The sequence below is a fragment of the Mytilus galloprovincialis genome, chromosome 7 (genome assembly GCF_965363235.1).
Source record: "Mytilus galloprovincialis chromosome 7, xbMytGall1.hap1.1, whole genome shotgun sequence".
Classification (NCBI taxonomy): Eukaryota; Metazoa; Mollusca; class Bivalvia; order Mytilida; family Mytilidae; genus Mytilus; species Mytilus galloprovincialis.
Window position 1 is genome coordinate 24,012,155 of NC_134844.1, and position 14,445 is coordinate 24,026,599.

General features: G+C 30.4%; 1 protein-coding gene across 11 annotated transcripts in view; it reads left to right on the plus strand.

Annotated features, from left to right (window-relative positions):
* LOC143082598 (serine/threonine-protein kinase BRSK2-like) overlaps window positions 1-14,445 on the plus strand; it is a 67,090-nt gene that overhangs the window by 42,022 nt on the left and 10,623 nt on the right. The window contains exons 7-16 of one of the 11 annotated variants that reach the window (XM_076258346.1): window positions 2,350-2,418; window positions 3,235-3,381; window positions 3,986-4,020; window positions 5,316-5,367; window positions 7,982-8,094; window positions 8,956-9,056; window positions 9,612-9,629; window positions 11,102-11,162; window positions 11,647-11,715; window positions 13,732-13,985. In XM_076258346.1, the coding sequence (XP_076114461.1) occupies window positions 2,350-2,418; window positions 3,235-3,381; window positions 3,986-4,020; window positions 5,316-5,367; window positions 7,982-8,094; window positions 8,956-9,056; window positions 9,612-9,629; window positions 11,102-11,162; window positions 11,647-11,715; window positions 13,732-13,985 (919 nt within the window). Of the gene's footprint in view, window positions 1-2,349; window positions 2,419-3,234; window positions 3,382-3,985; window positions 4,021-5,315; window positions 5,368-6,149; window positions 6,202-7,981; window positions 8,095-8,955; window positions 9,057-9,611; window positions 9,630-11,101; window positions 11,163-11,646; window positions 11,716-13,731; window positions 13,986-14,445 lie in introns of all 11 variants that reach the window. The other 10 variants (XM_076258345.1, XM_076258350.1, XM_076258347.1 and 7 more) reach the window with 10 other exon arrangements.

Below are 14,445 nucleotides of genomic sequence, written 5' to 3' on the forward strand. Positions count from 1 at the left end.
CCATAAATAATTTTTACTTCTCTATATCAATGTTTAAGTGAATGTAATTGACAAAGAAGAAACAAAACCACTAAACAGAACATTATAACATAAGACAGTATAATGAATAGAAATTATCCATAAAGTATTTGAGGAAATTGTGATGAGGAAACAATCATTATTGTCAATCTGTTATCTACTAAAATCAATAGAAAATTGTTTATGTGATATATGGCATTTACAATACACAATTATACAGTGGTTTTCTGCCATGTCTATTTATGTGTTAGTATTCTCTCACTCTAAGATAATGATTTTTTTAGACATTGTTGGTTAACTGGACAAGGGACTTTTAAGAAACATTTAATAGGGAAAGCCTCTTGGAGTTGCAGATGTAATATGTGCCAAGGCTGGGGAAATTTGAATATTGTTCTTTTATTTTGTTTTATTTTTAGATTTGAATGTTGTCTGTAGTTTTAGTTTGTGCACATGGATATTTAGTTTTTGTAGAAGAATTTATATTTTCTTGTGAGTGCACATTGCATGTATTACAGAATGATTTTAAAAGGCTTATTTGTGTGGCTTATATCGTCATGAGTTAACCATGGTATCTGCAGCAAGATATGTTGAAGAGCTATGAATTAATTTTTCAAGTGTGGGAGATCGTTGTTTTTACTCTGACTAGGTCAAATTTAAGACTTTAAAATTGATATTTACAGCTTCTCTAAAAAGCGTATTTTCAAGAGTATAGGGTAAGCAAAATCTGGTCAACTTGGAGTCTTGATTAATGTGATCAGAAAGGGTGACATGTCTTCCTGCTAACTGTTATATTGTGAACTAACACATTGAAAATACACTCAGCATGTTGGTCTTGAAGAAAGTAGGGATAAAATTCATATTACATTAACAATTTTTTAGATGACTGTTAATGTATATATTGTATAGTTAAATTTTGACAGCAAAATATACCTTTATGCTGAGTGTATAATGTGATTTTGTTAAAAAGACCAGTATTTATTATTTATAGAATAGAACAAAATTGCAAATTACTAAATGATGCAATAAAATAATGGAATACGGGATGGATGCCCCTTGTGAAAAATGCAATGAATTTAAATTTTGGTATTACCATATTTGAAAGGGAAAGATTTTTTTTAACAGCTGATTTGTGAAGTGTTGAACTAAACTAGACAGTTAAATGTAGCATCAGCATTTCTGTTACTAGACAATAATTGTCAAGTCATCAATCAGAATTTATTTAAACTTTGGTAGAAATTGTATCTGGAATTCAAAGGATCCCTATTGATTTCTCAAGGTCAAGGTTACTAGCTATAATAAACACTGACATTTTAGGATATTTTGATTTGTTTGATAAATGTTGATTCATATATTCAATCTTAATGAAATTTAGAAAGAACATGCACCATGGAGAGATTTGTTAATTGATGTCACTAATACCAAAACAAATGTCACAGGGTTAAAACTTAGATTTTTAAATTGAACTTTTTACTTATCTATAAACTTTACATTATAAATAAGGAATAAACTGTTTATGCCTACTGCCTTTTAAGGCTACATTTTATGATATTTTATGTAGAGCATCTTTAAAACTAATGTGTCCTGTAAGGTTTGACCTTCCAATGACTTTGATGTTTAACTTTCTGGGAAGCTATTAATTTTTTTCTATTATGAAGTTATTATGTACTTGATGAACATTTCTTTATAGAAACTTGTATGTTTGATGAAAAGGAGAAGGTTCAGTAAGACCCCTTTTTGGCCCCAAAATATAGCAGTTTTACAAAATTGTCCAAATGTAATCGTCAAGCTATTTGTTGGAAAGTAGAATGATTCTGCTACATAAATATGGGCTGTTTTTGACAATACAATGCACATATACCCGGTACTAGCTTCATTAAGTCATGCTAAATTACTGAAATCTTCACAATTTTAGCATTTTAGTTAAATTTTAGACGGTTTCCGTCTTAAATGAAAGTGGCCGCATTCGTGTTCATTCATAATATTGAAATGTAAGTTGTATTTGATGATAATACATAATATATATAAAGGTTGAGGATGAACAAGGATACGGCCACTTTCGTTTTTGACAAAAACCATCTGAAAAATGACGGTTTTTGGCATATTTGATAGATTTTTCATATTTAAGCTTGAATAGGAGCGTTTTTAATGACTTTTAATCAGTTAAAATCTGTCACATAAACTAAATGAATCAATTGAAATAGACACTTAAGAGTTTTAAAAGTGTCTAAAATATTTCGTAAGATGAACTTAAAAATTGAGACCAAAAACGGCCCTTACCGGACCTACTCCTTTGTGATTGTTTCAGTGAATTAACTTTTTTTCTAATTACAGGGAGAAAAGTATGATGGCAGAAGGGCGGATGTTTGGAGTTGTGGTGTTATACTTTATGCATTATTAGTTGTAAGTGTTATCACCAAATTAAAAGATGGAGCACTGCAATCCTTTTGTGGTAGATGTGAGCAGCTGAGACCTTATTACTGAGGGCCAAGAAACAGTCATATTTACCTGACACACCTAATCTGAATGGTTACTGACCATAATGGAAGATTGGGATTTAGGTCACAAATATTTTTATGCCCCTGCTGTACCAGAGGGGGCATTGAGTCTTACTCTTGTCTGTGCGTCCCAAACTTGGTTTCCATTCTCAAACTTTAGTTTGCCTCAACCAAATGTTATGAAACTGATACAAAATACTTACCATAAAGAACAGATCAATTTTGAGTTTTGGTGGCATCACTTTTTTAACGTTCTAGAGTTATGCCACTTCAAAAATTTGAAAAATTGCTGAAATTTTTGTTCCTGTTCTCTAACTTTAGTTTGGCGCATCCAAACTTTTATACAATGCTTATTACCACAAAACTTGGATCAAGTACAAATTTGGGTAGCGTTTCTTTTACTGTTTTTCAGTTATGTCTGTTTATAACTTTATTTATATGTGTCCCATTGAAACATTCAACTATATGATACTTTTATTTAATCTTTATCCTTAAGACTTGAATTTAAAAGGGAGAATTATCAGATCCTTGTAATTCAAGTGCGGACACATGATCTGTATTCAAAACAGAAATATGTTCCTGGACTTTCTTCTTGTGCATTACTGTCAGAATTCTTGACAATTAGATAATGTACTAACTTTTTAGAAATGAACTTAAAATATGATTCATAATGCTTTGTATCATCATTAAAGACTTTTTTTTTTTTTTTTTTTTTTTGCAGGGAGCACTTCCTTTTGATGATGACAATCTTAGGCAGCTTTTAGAAAAAGTGAAAAAAGGCGTATTTCACATTCCACATTTTGTTCCGCCTGACTGCCAGAATTTATTACGAGGGATGATAGAAGTAGATCCAGAAAAACGATTAACAGTATGTATTATAGTTCATTTATGTGGAAAAGAAGGGGCCATCAGTCATTTGATACATAGGTTGAAGTTGGTGGCCAATGAAATTATGCAAAATGGCCAAAATCTCTTTCCAATCTTTCATTATAACATAAATAGAAATAGGATGCATATATTTCCCTTAAAAGATGACATAGTCTTCCTTCCCTGCTGTAGTCTAAAAAGCTGACAATTATGCTTCCATTTCTATTTAGGGCTTTGCTATATCAGTATATAATAGAAAAACTGAGGATATATAGGGTATCCATCCATGACTCAAAATCTACTTGTACAGCTAAAAATACACAAAGAGCAAAGGGCTTTTATTGCTGTTCTTCATCTCAAAGTCATAATGAGGCTTTCAACACAGAGTAAAATGTTTGTAAAAAACTCACATTTCACTGCAAGTTTAAGATGGCCATACCACTGGTTATAGCGGAATTCTGTTGCAAAATGATAATGATTTGAAAAACTTATCAACACCTTATCATCCGATCCTGTCAAAAAAGAACATACTGGAATGTAAACATAATGTTAAGAATGAAAAATAAAAATTTAAAAATAAACAATAACATTTTCTTTTTCTTCAGTTAGAAGATATTCATCGACATCCATGGGTGATAGCGTAAGTATCTTAGAAATGAAAAAATGCTGTTGATATCGAAATGGTTGTAGTTATGTCACAAATAAACTCTTAAAAAAATAAATACTCAAAATGGTGTGATAACTGTCAAGTTTTTGGTAGGAGTGCAGAAGTTCTAAATTTTATTATTATTTCATGCTGAATAGATAGATAATTAGAAGGCAAGTAAGTTAGCTGAATTTTGTTTAAATTAAATTAAGCTGTTCCATCAACATATACAACATGGTTTGATAATTAAGTTGCATAGATTTTACACAACATTTCATAATTTTTGATAGACAGACAATCATTACAAGAAAATCCAAAATTATATTTTATTTCCAAATGGAATGCAACATCTTTAAATGCATGTGTTCTCCATGCTTCAATAATGCAAAGAAAATCAAATGAAAAGCTTGATTTAACTTTTAATTTCATGGTTATAGCTTCAAAATGAAATTATAAGAATTGAAAATTTCTTTTTTGTAACTTTTTAAGAGTTATATTATTGCTGACTGCACACATTTTGAGCATATTGGCTCTTTTGCATTTCATACAAAATGTGCTTGCCAACACTTTAACACCCAATTAAATTACAAAAAGAATTATTCAAATCTTATTTAAAAATATTTTACTAAACATAAAACGAAGTGTATAACACCTCCCCCTAAAATTATTCTGTTATTTATTTTAAATCTCAGACTTACACAGCTGTTTCAAATTAAGTTTAAGTTACATCAAGACTTTAATTTTTTTTACATATTTTGATACGTCTTTGTCCAACAAAGCATTCTTTCTTAAGGTTTGAAATTCATTTCCAATGCCAGTTCTTATTTTTAGAATGTCATGTTCCAGTATTACAATAATAGATAAAATAAATTAATTGGATGAAACTTATTTATCTAGAATTTGATGGTGACTCAAATTATGATTGGTTTAGTTTATTTATGTTTTATTGACGATTATAGCTATTTTTGTGCATTTTTCCTTTGATCTTTTATGTGATAATTTTTCATATCATGCTTCTCACTTGAGATGGAAAATTATCCCTAGAAACTAAGGAGGCAGGTGGCGTTGCTAATTGACATGAAATTGACAATGTCGTCAGGCATAGGTAAAATAGCGATAAACAGATTATTATTGGTCATCTCAACTCGATTGCTTTTGTCATTGAGATGATCAACGATTATCTATTAATATTGGATGTGAATATTAAAACAAATGATCTTCACATGAAAGTTGCTGTGTGTTGAGTTAGATTTAGATAGGGTTTTATACAAGAAATGATATTATTTTAGGGGATCAAAACTAGAGTTTGAGATGGAACTCCCTGTTATACGTGCAGTACAGGTATACAATATCTACAAGGGAATGATGTTTGCCTTTATGTTGGAATACAGAAAAATAGATAATCTATTCACAAGTGACTAAAAACATACTTTTTGTATTCCAATAAGAAGGTAATCTAACATTCTTTCCATGTTCAAAAGCATGTGCATGTGTTGAACAGGGTTGAACATTAATTGTTATTGTTAGGGATGACATCGAAAGTTCAATGAAGAATAAAAAACTTAATTCATATAGTTTCTTCACTTACCCCCCTACCCCCCTCTTAACTTAATTTGGGAAACATTGATTGACCAATAAGGATATATGTAAAATCGATGTCAATTTATACAAAACTTGCAGCAATTTGACCCCCCACCCCCAAACTATTTGAATTAAGTTTTTTATCCTTCATTGATTTTTTGATGTGGTCCCTTATGGTTATTCTGTGCATTGAAATGATGTTAATGATGGATATGTAGTTTAACTAATAAATAAAAATACCATGCAACAAAGTATACATATGGATAAGGAAAATTTAGGTAAAGTACCGTTGGAAAAATAAATACTTTTATCCAAATCAAGAAAGATTGTTGTTAGTTTCCTTGAGTTCATAAACTTAAAAAAATATATAATTAAGATGGCTAGATAACCATTGAAATATTTTAATACCCATCCATTTAAGTCATGGTGTTCAATTAAACTTTTTAACAAAATTCCTGTTAGTGCTTGTTGCATGGTATTAGTAACTGAATGTTATACAATTTGTTGAATGGTTATGATGTTGCATATTTGATGTTTTGTAGGGATTCACAAGGTCATATAGAATTAGAACAACCAGTAGCACAGATTGTGCAGGTATACATATACTAAGCTTTATTTTATTGTTAAAATCTTGGAAAATTATCAATTCTTTAGCTTGTTAAGGCCTTGAAAAATTAAAATGTATGCCCCATCACATGAGTTGATACTCAAGCTGGGTGGCATTAATATGCTATCAATATCTATTATTTTCTCTGCATTGATCATGATGAAACTTTTACTTGATAGACCTTAAAACACTGTTCATCAAGACTAAATAAATCCTGATGACTTTTTTATAGAACATAAATAACATGTTTTTGATTGTAAATTTAAAGGTTAAAAGTAAAAGCACTAGCCAGTGACTGTACAGGTTCATTTAAACTGATGTCAAAGGTAAAAAGTCAAAGTTAACAGATCGGTCTTACTTGTCCTATAAATGTGAAATTTCATTTCCTGGTAACTTTTGGTCATCAACACGAAAGTTTATAAGAAAGGCTTTATACTCAAATTGTTTTTTGGGTAGGATGGATCAGTTTATGGTTTAATTTTTTTTATTGTATAATAAACTTACCCTGCTTTTTCTGTCATATGTATTACCTGTGAAGCAGAAGGCGCTAGCTTGTCTAGTAATGGCTCTCCTCGGTCTGTCTGTCTGGCAGTATGTCTGTCAATCCATCTGTTTGTCCGAAAAAAATCTTTCGTCAAAGTTTTCTGGGCTTCAATTAAAGGGAATGGTTAAGTATTTGATCTGAAATTAGATAATGTTGAGTTGTAGCGAGCAAGCAATACATCTGCCATGTGTCTACGTTCTATTTGTGAATAGTTTGAAAATTTTACCACTCTCTATCTACAGTATAACCTGGCTAATCTGACACCTCAGTATTCCGACACCCTGCTTTATCGGACATTTTTCAGTTCCCCAGTGTGTGGGAATACACAGGTTGAACTATACATGGTTTGTGGAGGTGTTGACAGGAATGATTAGTTACACTCCAGTATACATGTTACCTCAAGTAATTACATGCAGCGATGCAGGTCCAGACTCTGTATTGGTCATGTTTAGTTATGACTTGATTGAATAGTAATTATAGTCTAGTTGCATTTTGATGTTGAGTTTGGGCATGATTGTCAAGTTGTATTTTATTTATGTGTAAGATTTTTAAAAATGCATCACTAAATTATGAAATACAAGAGACGTGAATCACTGTGATGAATAATTTGGAGAAGAAAAAAATTGAGTAACAGTAAATTACTTTTTGTGGGCCGTTCTGTCTACTTATTTTCTTTTGTTTAATCAGAATACTTTGTTTTGTAAAACTCACAATATTTTAAAGTTTACATTGAAAGGAACCAAACATCACAGAACTACTTTATAAGATGTGCATATGTGTACCAAGGTTAATTTTGAAGTTTCTTCCAGTATATCATGATACATGTATTTGCAATTTCTGCTGTTGGATAAATTAGCAATTCAAAATCTACTAAAATTTGAAATGAATTGATTGTAATGTTTTTGCTGATTCAAGGATCTTATTTTATCATTTTTAAAGTTCTATTTAGTTAATCTATTTCTCATTTGCTTTTTATTGTACCGTATAGAGGGTTATTTTCACAGGTGTAAAATTTGACGATTTTCTTTTAATAAGGTATACGAAATATTTTGGCGGTTAGTATTTTGGCGGATTTAAATTTTTTATCAATACCTTTGCATTTGCACTTTAAAATTGGCGATTTTGTTCTATTTGCGAAAATTACTCGCTATACAGTACGTTAGACACCAGAAATCCGTTAAGAATCAACATATGTGCCTGTTAAAAAACCGTTTTATTTTCAGACTTCCATAATACCAGATATACAAGATTTAGACCCTGATGTTTTATCAACTATGAGTTCTTTACAGTGCTTTAAAGATAAAGACAAATTAATACAGGAATTACTTAATTCCAAGTAAGTCTATTGAACCATATACATGTAATTACATTACCAGCATTGTAGATGCATACATAATAAAAGTGTTCAGATAGTATTTCTTCTATCAAATGGCTGGTAATATACTTAGCCTGCTGGCTTTGGCTTGTGGTAATCTGAGGCAGCACAGTTTAACAATAAAAACAAATTAAAAATGTATTGTAAAACATTTTCCAAGTACAGTTATTAAGGAGATTTGCTACTCGGTTTTAAAATAACAATCTTTTTAAAAGTCTGTTATGAATGATAGAATATATATAAATGAAGTAACTAAAAAGGCAGAAAACATTGATAGGCTTGTTTTCGAGATATATAAGCCATTGAAAATATATCAGGAAATTATTCTCTAGATTATTCATACATTTATCATTGGTACCTGTAATCTTTAAGCAACAAAATTTTCCCTTCGATAAAACCTCAAGGTTCTGAATATCGGACAAAAAGTAAAAACAAGAGAAACCGAACATCCTTAAAACAATGTTTTTACGAATACAACAAGAAGAAAAAAAGCATTGATCAAAGCAACTGTCAAAAATTAAAGGTAGCTTTTGGTTTCACTGGATAGAATAAAATATAATTTAAATTAATTATTCAAAACCAAAGGGATAATTGTACCGACAAACAATTCCATTAAATCAAAAAGATATTCTATAAATTAACACTGAAATAAGACATTAAATTGATATGTTAGAAGTTTGTTCACACAAACAATTGATATATAGTGTTAAAACCTTTTAATTCTGAATCATTTCATCATTTGATATTACAATTTATTGATATTATGGTAGGATAATTTTACTATAACCTTGTTTGCAATGTTGTTTATTATTATAATTACAGACACAATACAGAAAAAGTAGTCTATTTTCTCCTCCTAGACAGAAAACTCAGGAATCCAAGCATTGAAGATGAAATTGATATCAAAACCAGATCTGAATCAGGTTCGTTATACATTAAAGATTAAGGTCATGTTGTATAACTATGACTTTATTTCTCTGCCATCATGAAAGGAATGTTGTGAAGCAAAAATGTGTGACTTAAGCATCTGAGACATCATTATGGCTACCATCAACACTATAATTTATCATACTCTAGTTTCTAAGTTTCTCCTGAGGTCTAGTTCAGTACCTGCAATCGCCCTACACTAAATTAATGGCCTCTATAGACAACATTCTCTTAAAAATTTGGCGTGATAACCCGTTTTTAACGAGAAATTTTTGTATCTGTGAAAGAATTTAGTAAAGGTTTAAATAAAAATGTGGTAACGAAACCCCTGACTAAATAATATACCAGTTAAACAAATTATTTTCATTGAAATCTAAAACATGACTACAGACACAGGCATAGAAAAGAAATTGTTAAATATACACACCTTAAGAAGGGTCTAAAGTGTGAAACTGACATATGGACAATTGATGCTGCCTTAATAGCGTTATTAAAAGTAAGTTCCTGTGGGTAAATTTCTACAATAAAATAAGAAAATCTTTATTATTTAGGGCAAAAAAATCATCAAGGTAAGTGTTATTAAATTTATCTATTAAATTTGATTTAGACAGATCTTTACTAACACTAGTTAATTGTTGATTAAATATATCCTCTGTATTCTGCCATTCTCAGATTTCCTCAGAGTTAGAGCTTTTTGGTTCGAAAGTTCAGTAATATCCATTGTCTGTGCAACCTACAACAAACCATCCCTTTTATCATCACTGGATTTGTACTCTTACTCTTATACCTCAGTCTATAACAACTGTCATTTCACCGATTTGTAAACTGTGAAACTGAATAGGATCTCACTGTATGTACTGTAAAATCTGTTATTTTCATCTTTCACTAATATATCAGTCCAAAATAACTATGATTTGTAAATAGTCTAACTGAATAGGATCTCACTGTATGTACTGTAAAATCTGTAATTTTCATCTTTCACTAATATATCAATCCAGAATAACTATGATTTGTAAACTGTGAAACTGAATAGGATCTCACTGTATGTACTGTAAAATCTGTAATTTTCATCATTCACTAATATATCAGTCCAGAATAACTATGATTTGTAAATAGTCTAACTGAATAGGATCTCACTGTATGTACTGTAAAATCTGTAATCGTTATTTAACTCAATATCTCACTCCAGAATGACTGTGATTTGAAAAAAGTAAAACTGAGTAGGATCCCACAACATGTATATGTACTATAAAATCTATAATCGTTATTTAACTCAATATCTCAGTCCATAGTAACTGTGATTTGTAAATAGTTAAATTGAATAGTATCTCACTGTATGCACTGTAAAATCTATATTGTCATCTTTCTCTAATATCTCAGTCCATCATAACTGATTTGTTCATATTTAATTTGAATAGGTTTTCACTGTATGTACTGTACATCTATAATTGGCGTTTTACTCTATTATTTCAATCCATAATAACTGATTTGTAAATAGTTAACTTGAATAGAATTCACTGTATGTACTGTAAAATCTGTAATTTATCATTTTACTCAATATCTCAGTACATAATAACTATGATATGTAAAAAGTTAAACTGAATAGGATTTCACTGTTTTAACTGTAAAATCTATAATTGTCATCTTACTCTAATATTGAAGTTCATAATAACTGTGATTGTAAGTAGTTAAACTGAATAAGGTCTCACTGTATGTACTGTAAAATCTGTAAATGTCATCTTACTCTAATATCTCAGTCCATGATAACTTTGATTTTTAAATAGTTTAAGTTTTAAATACATTTCACTGTATGTACTGTAAAATCTGTAAATGTCATCTTACTCAATATCTCAGTCCATGATAACTTTGATTTTTAAATAGTTAACTTAAATACATTTCACTGTATGTACTGTAAAATCTGTAATTGTCATCTTACTCTAATATCTCAGTCCACAACTGCTGTGATTTGTAAATAGTTCACTTGCAAAGAACTCACTATGTGTGCTGTAAAATCTATATTGTCATCTTACTCTTATTTCAGCTGACCCTCCAAGAAAAAGAATTGATGTTGTTCAGTTAAATGGACAAAATGGTCAACCACGGTAAGCTTAATAAGCCAGTAAATGACTTTATTTGTAAGATTTATTATGCATTACGTACAACATGTACATTAGTTACATTGCAAATGTATTTAGTAACCAAAATTTTCCTTTAGCTTTTGAGAAAATAAGAGATCAAGAAATAACACTTATTTTGAATTTGATATAATAGTATCAATTTTCATAACTTCTTTATAAATTCTATCAACACATATTATGGTAAGGATATAAATAGGATTTTTCTCAAAGTTGTAAAAAAAATATCACATTCAAGTCTAAAATGACAAAATCGCAATAATAATTGCTTGCAATAATTTCTGAATTGACAGTAATCATACTAACCATACTTACCAAAAATTCTATCTACACAAATTATCCCTAGGAGGTATAAGTGAAAACGTCTTTATTCTAACTATATAATTTATACTAACTTATCTTACTAACTATACTAACCTTACTAACCATACTAACCATTCTATCTGCACAGATTATCCTTAGGAAGTATTAGTGAAGGCTCACCTACTGCCTCTCGACGAGCTTTAGCTGTTCAAAGAGTGTAAGTTATCATGCAGATTCCTTTCATTTATTGAAATCTGATGACTGTTAACTCCAAAAGTGTACTGAAAATACAACTTACACTAGGGACAACTTCATTGAGATGATCAATAAACATGGTGGAATACTGTGGACTCATTTATTTTCCTGGGTACCAACTTTCATGGATAGAAGCAATTATATTTTCATTAATATCTGATTTTGTGGTTTTGTCAAAGTCTGCATACAAGCCTGTAGAAAATATGTCCTCATATCTACAAAATTAATGAAAATTGGTATCCCATGAATCATCATTAGAACTTGATCTTACAGAATTTTTTGAATTATTGATGATGGATGATGGATAAAAATACTTACAAATAGATATTTCTAAATCCCAGGAGTTATAGAGATGCAAAAAGATGTAGTATGAGTGCCAATGAGACAACTTTCAATCCAGTTACAATTTATTAGTGTTGTCAAATCGTGCGCTTTTGCCTAACCAGTTACTCGGATAATCGTTTCGACCGATTAACCGGTTAATCAATAGTTTAAGTTGATGTTTGAAGGCCTTATCTATAGTACCCTACATATAGATATAAGAAGATGTGGTATGAGTGTCAGTGTGACAACCTTCCATCCATATCATACATTTACGTGTTTATGATACGATGAATTGAAGTTTGTCCTGTGGTATTATAAGGCTTATCTGTGAAGATTCCTGGCGAAGTTTGACTTTTAATATTCAAATACACCGTATCAGCTATTACGTTTGTACTAACTTCAGATGGAAATATAAAAAAAAAAATTCTTGATTTCGTAGAATTTTTTAATTTGTCTGAAACCGATGATTCTTTCATTTTCTCTTGTCTCCGAAAATAAATTGGAGTAATTCAATTTTAAATGATTAAGCCTGCTACTCGTTCTATCAAGTATACATTGATTACATTCACATTGGTTTGCATTTCACAACTTTTGAGTTAGCATTTCGTTTAAAGTATGACAAAGCCTTGCACGACGGAGATTGCCCATTCAGATGTAGGTCTTCACAATATTAGATCAAAAAATGAAATAATGAAGTAAATCACAAAAATTTAATCCTATTACTGATTTAAAGTTACTGTTAAAAAAACATGTATACTAATTATGTTTCCTTAAGATCTTGCCCCGAGATGAGAGACAAGTTTTAATTAATATTATGTTTTTGGATTAACAATAGCAATCAATACTATCGACAATTGATCTGTCAAATTAATTACCACGGTGACAATTTTTAAAGAATACATTACCATTTAATGATTTCAATACAAATTTTATCAAATCTACCAAAATTGAAAAAAAAGTCCAGTTAACCGGTTAGCATTTTTGGTATTCAGTGTTCGGTCGTTCAAAAGGTTAGCCGTTGACAACACTACAATTTATAAAAGTAAACCTTTATAGGTCAAAGTCTTCGACCCAGAACCATGGTTCACACTGGAAAGTAAGCTATAAAGGGCCCCAAAAATTAATAGTGTAAAACCAACAGTCTAATCTAATTAAAAAAAACACAAATGAGAAACACTTTATATGAACCACATCAACAAATGACAACTACTAACATCAGATTCCTGACTTAACACTGTGGCAAAAAAGATGCAGAGGGTTTTAATAGGAACCAACTTCACATTTATCTGAAACAAAAGTGTAACATCATGTACTAATACATTGCTTATGAGTAGACAAGACTTGTGTTATGTCACTGTGACATTAACCCTATAAAACAAAACCAAAGACATCTAGAGGTCCATATATGATCTTCTTTAATGCAGTGTAATGTGAAAAAATGGTGTTTTTATCACAACAGTATTTCATCAAATATTCTAATTCTGTGAACATTGCTCCAGCTAAATTTTATACAGCTTTGAAGCATAGGATACTTAAAGAAATGAAATTTTATAATAATACCACACACAGTGTTATACAGCACTTTATGATATGGTGATCATACAAATTTTAACTTTCTTTGTTTTAAAGTCAATATAAATATGCTTTATTTCAGTAGAAAAGCGAGCCTGTCAGGTAGTACCAGTAGTTCTCCAGTTACCAGTCCACAAATGTCTCTCCGTCGTATTCCCCCACACAGTCCTTCAGCAACGCCACCTGGTTCACCAAGTAACGTAGCCAATACACCATGGAAATCCAGACTGCATACGATCAAAAACAACTTCCTAGGATCTCCTCGATTTCATAGACGTAAACTACAAGGTACACTTATGATGAACGGTAATATTATGGAAATGGATTACTTAGAAGGTGAACATTGTTTCTATGCATGCTTGAATGCTATAGATGTGAATCCACCTGTTGGAATAAATTGTTTTCATGGTTATTGAATTGAAGGGAAAGATTTGGGATGTCAGATTTTACAAATTTGAAAGTTTAAAACATTTTATCTCAATGCAACAAAACTCTAAAATTGTACTCTGTATTTGAATTGTGTATACCAGTTATTTTATTGGTTATTTCTACCTAGTCAACACTCTATAAACCAAATGTTCAAGGATCATCAAATCTGGTTTACATAATAACTAGGTTAAAGTCAAAATTCAGGTCAAATCAAGGTCATTGCAGAAAAATTCTTTACTCCACTTCAGTGTAGTTTGTGCTTTTGTACAGTTAAACCATAGTAAATTACAAGTTTGTTAGACTCAAAGTAACTTAAGACATGGTGGGATATCTATTTATTCAAAGAGAGAGGTCATTTAGATATCAA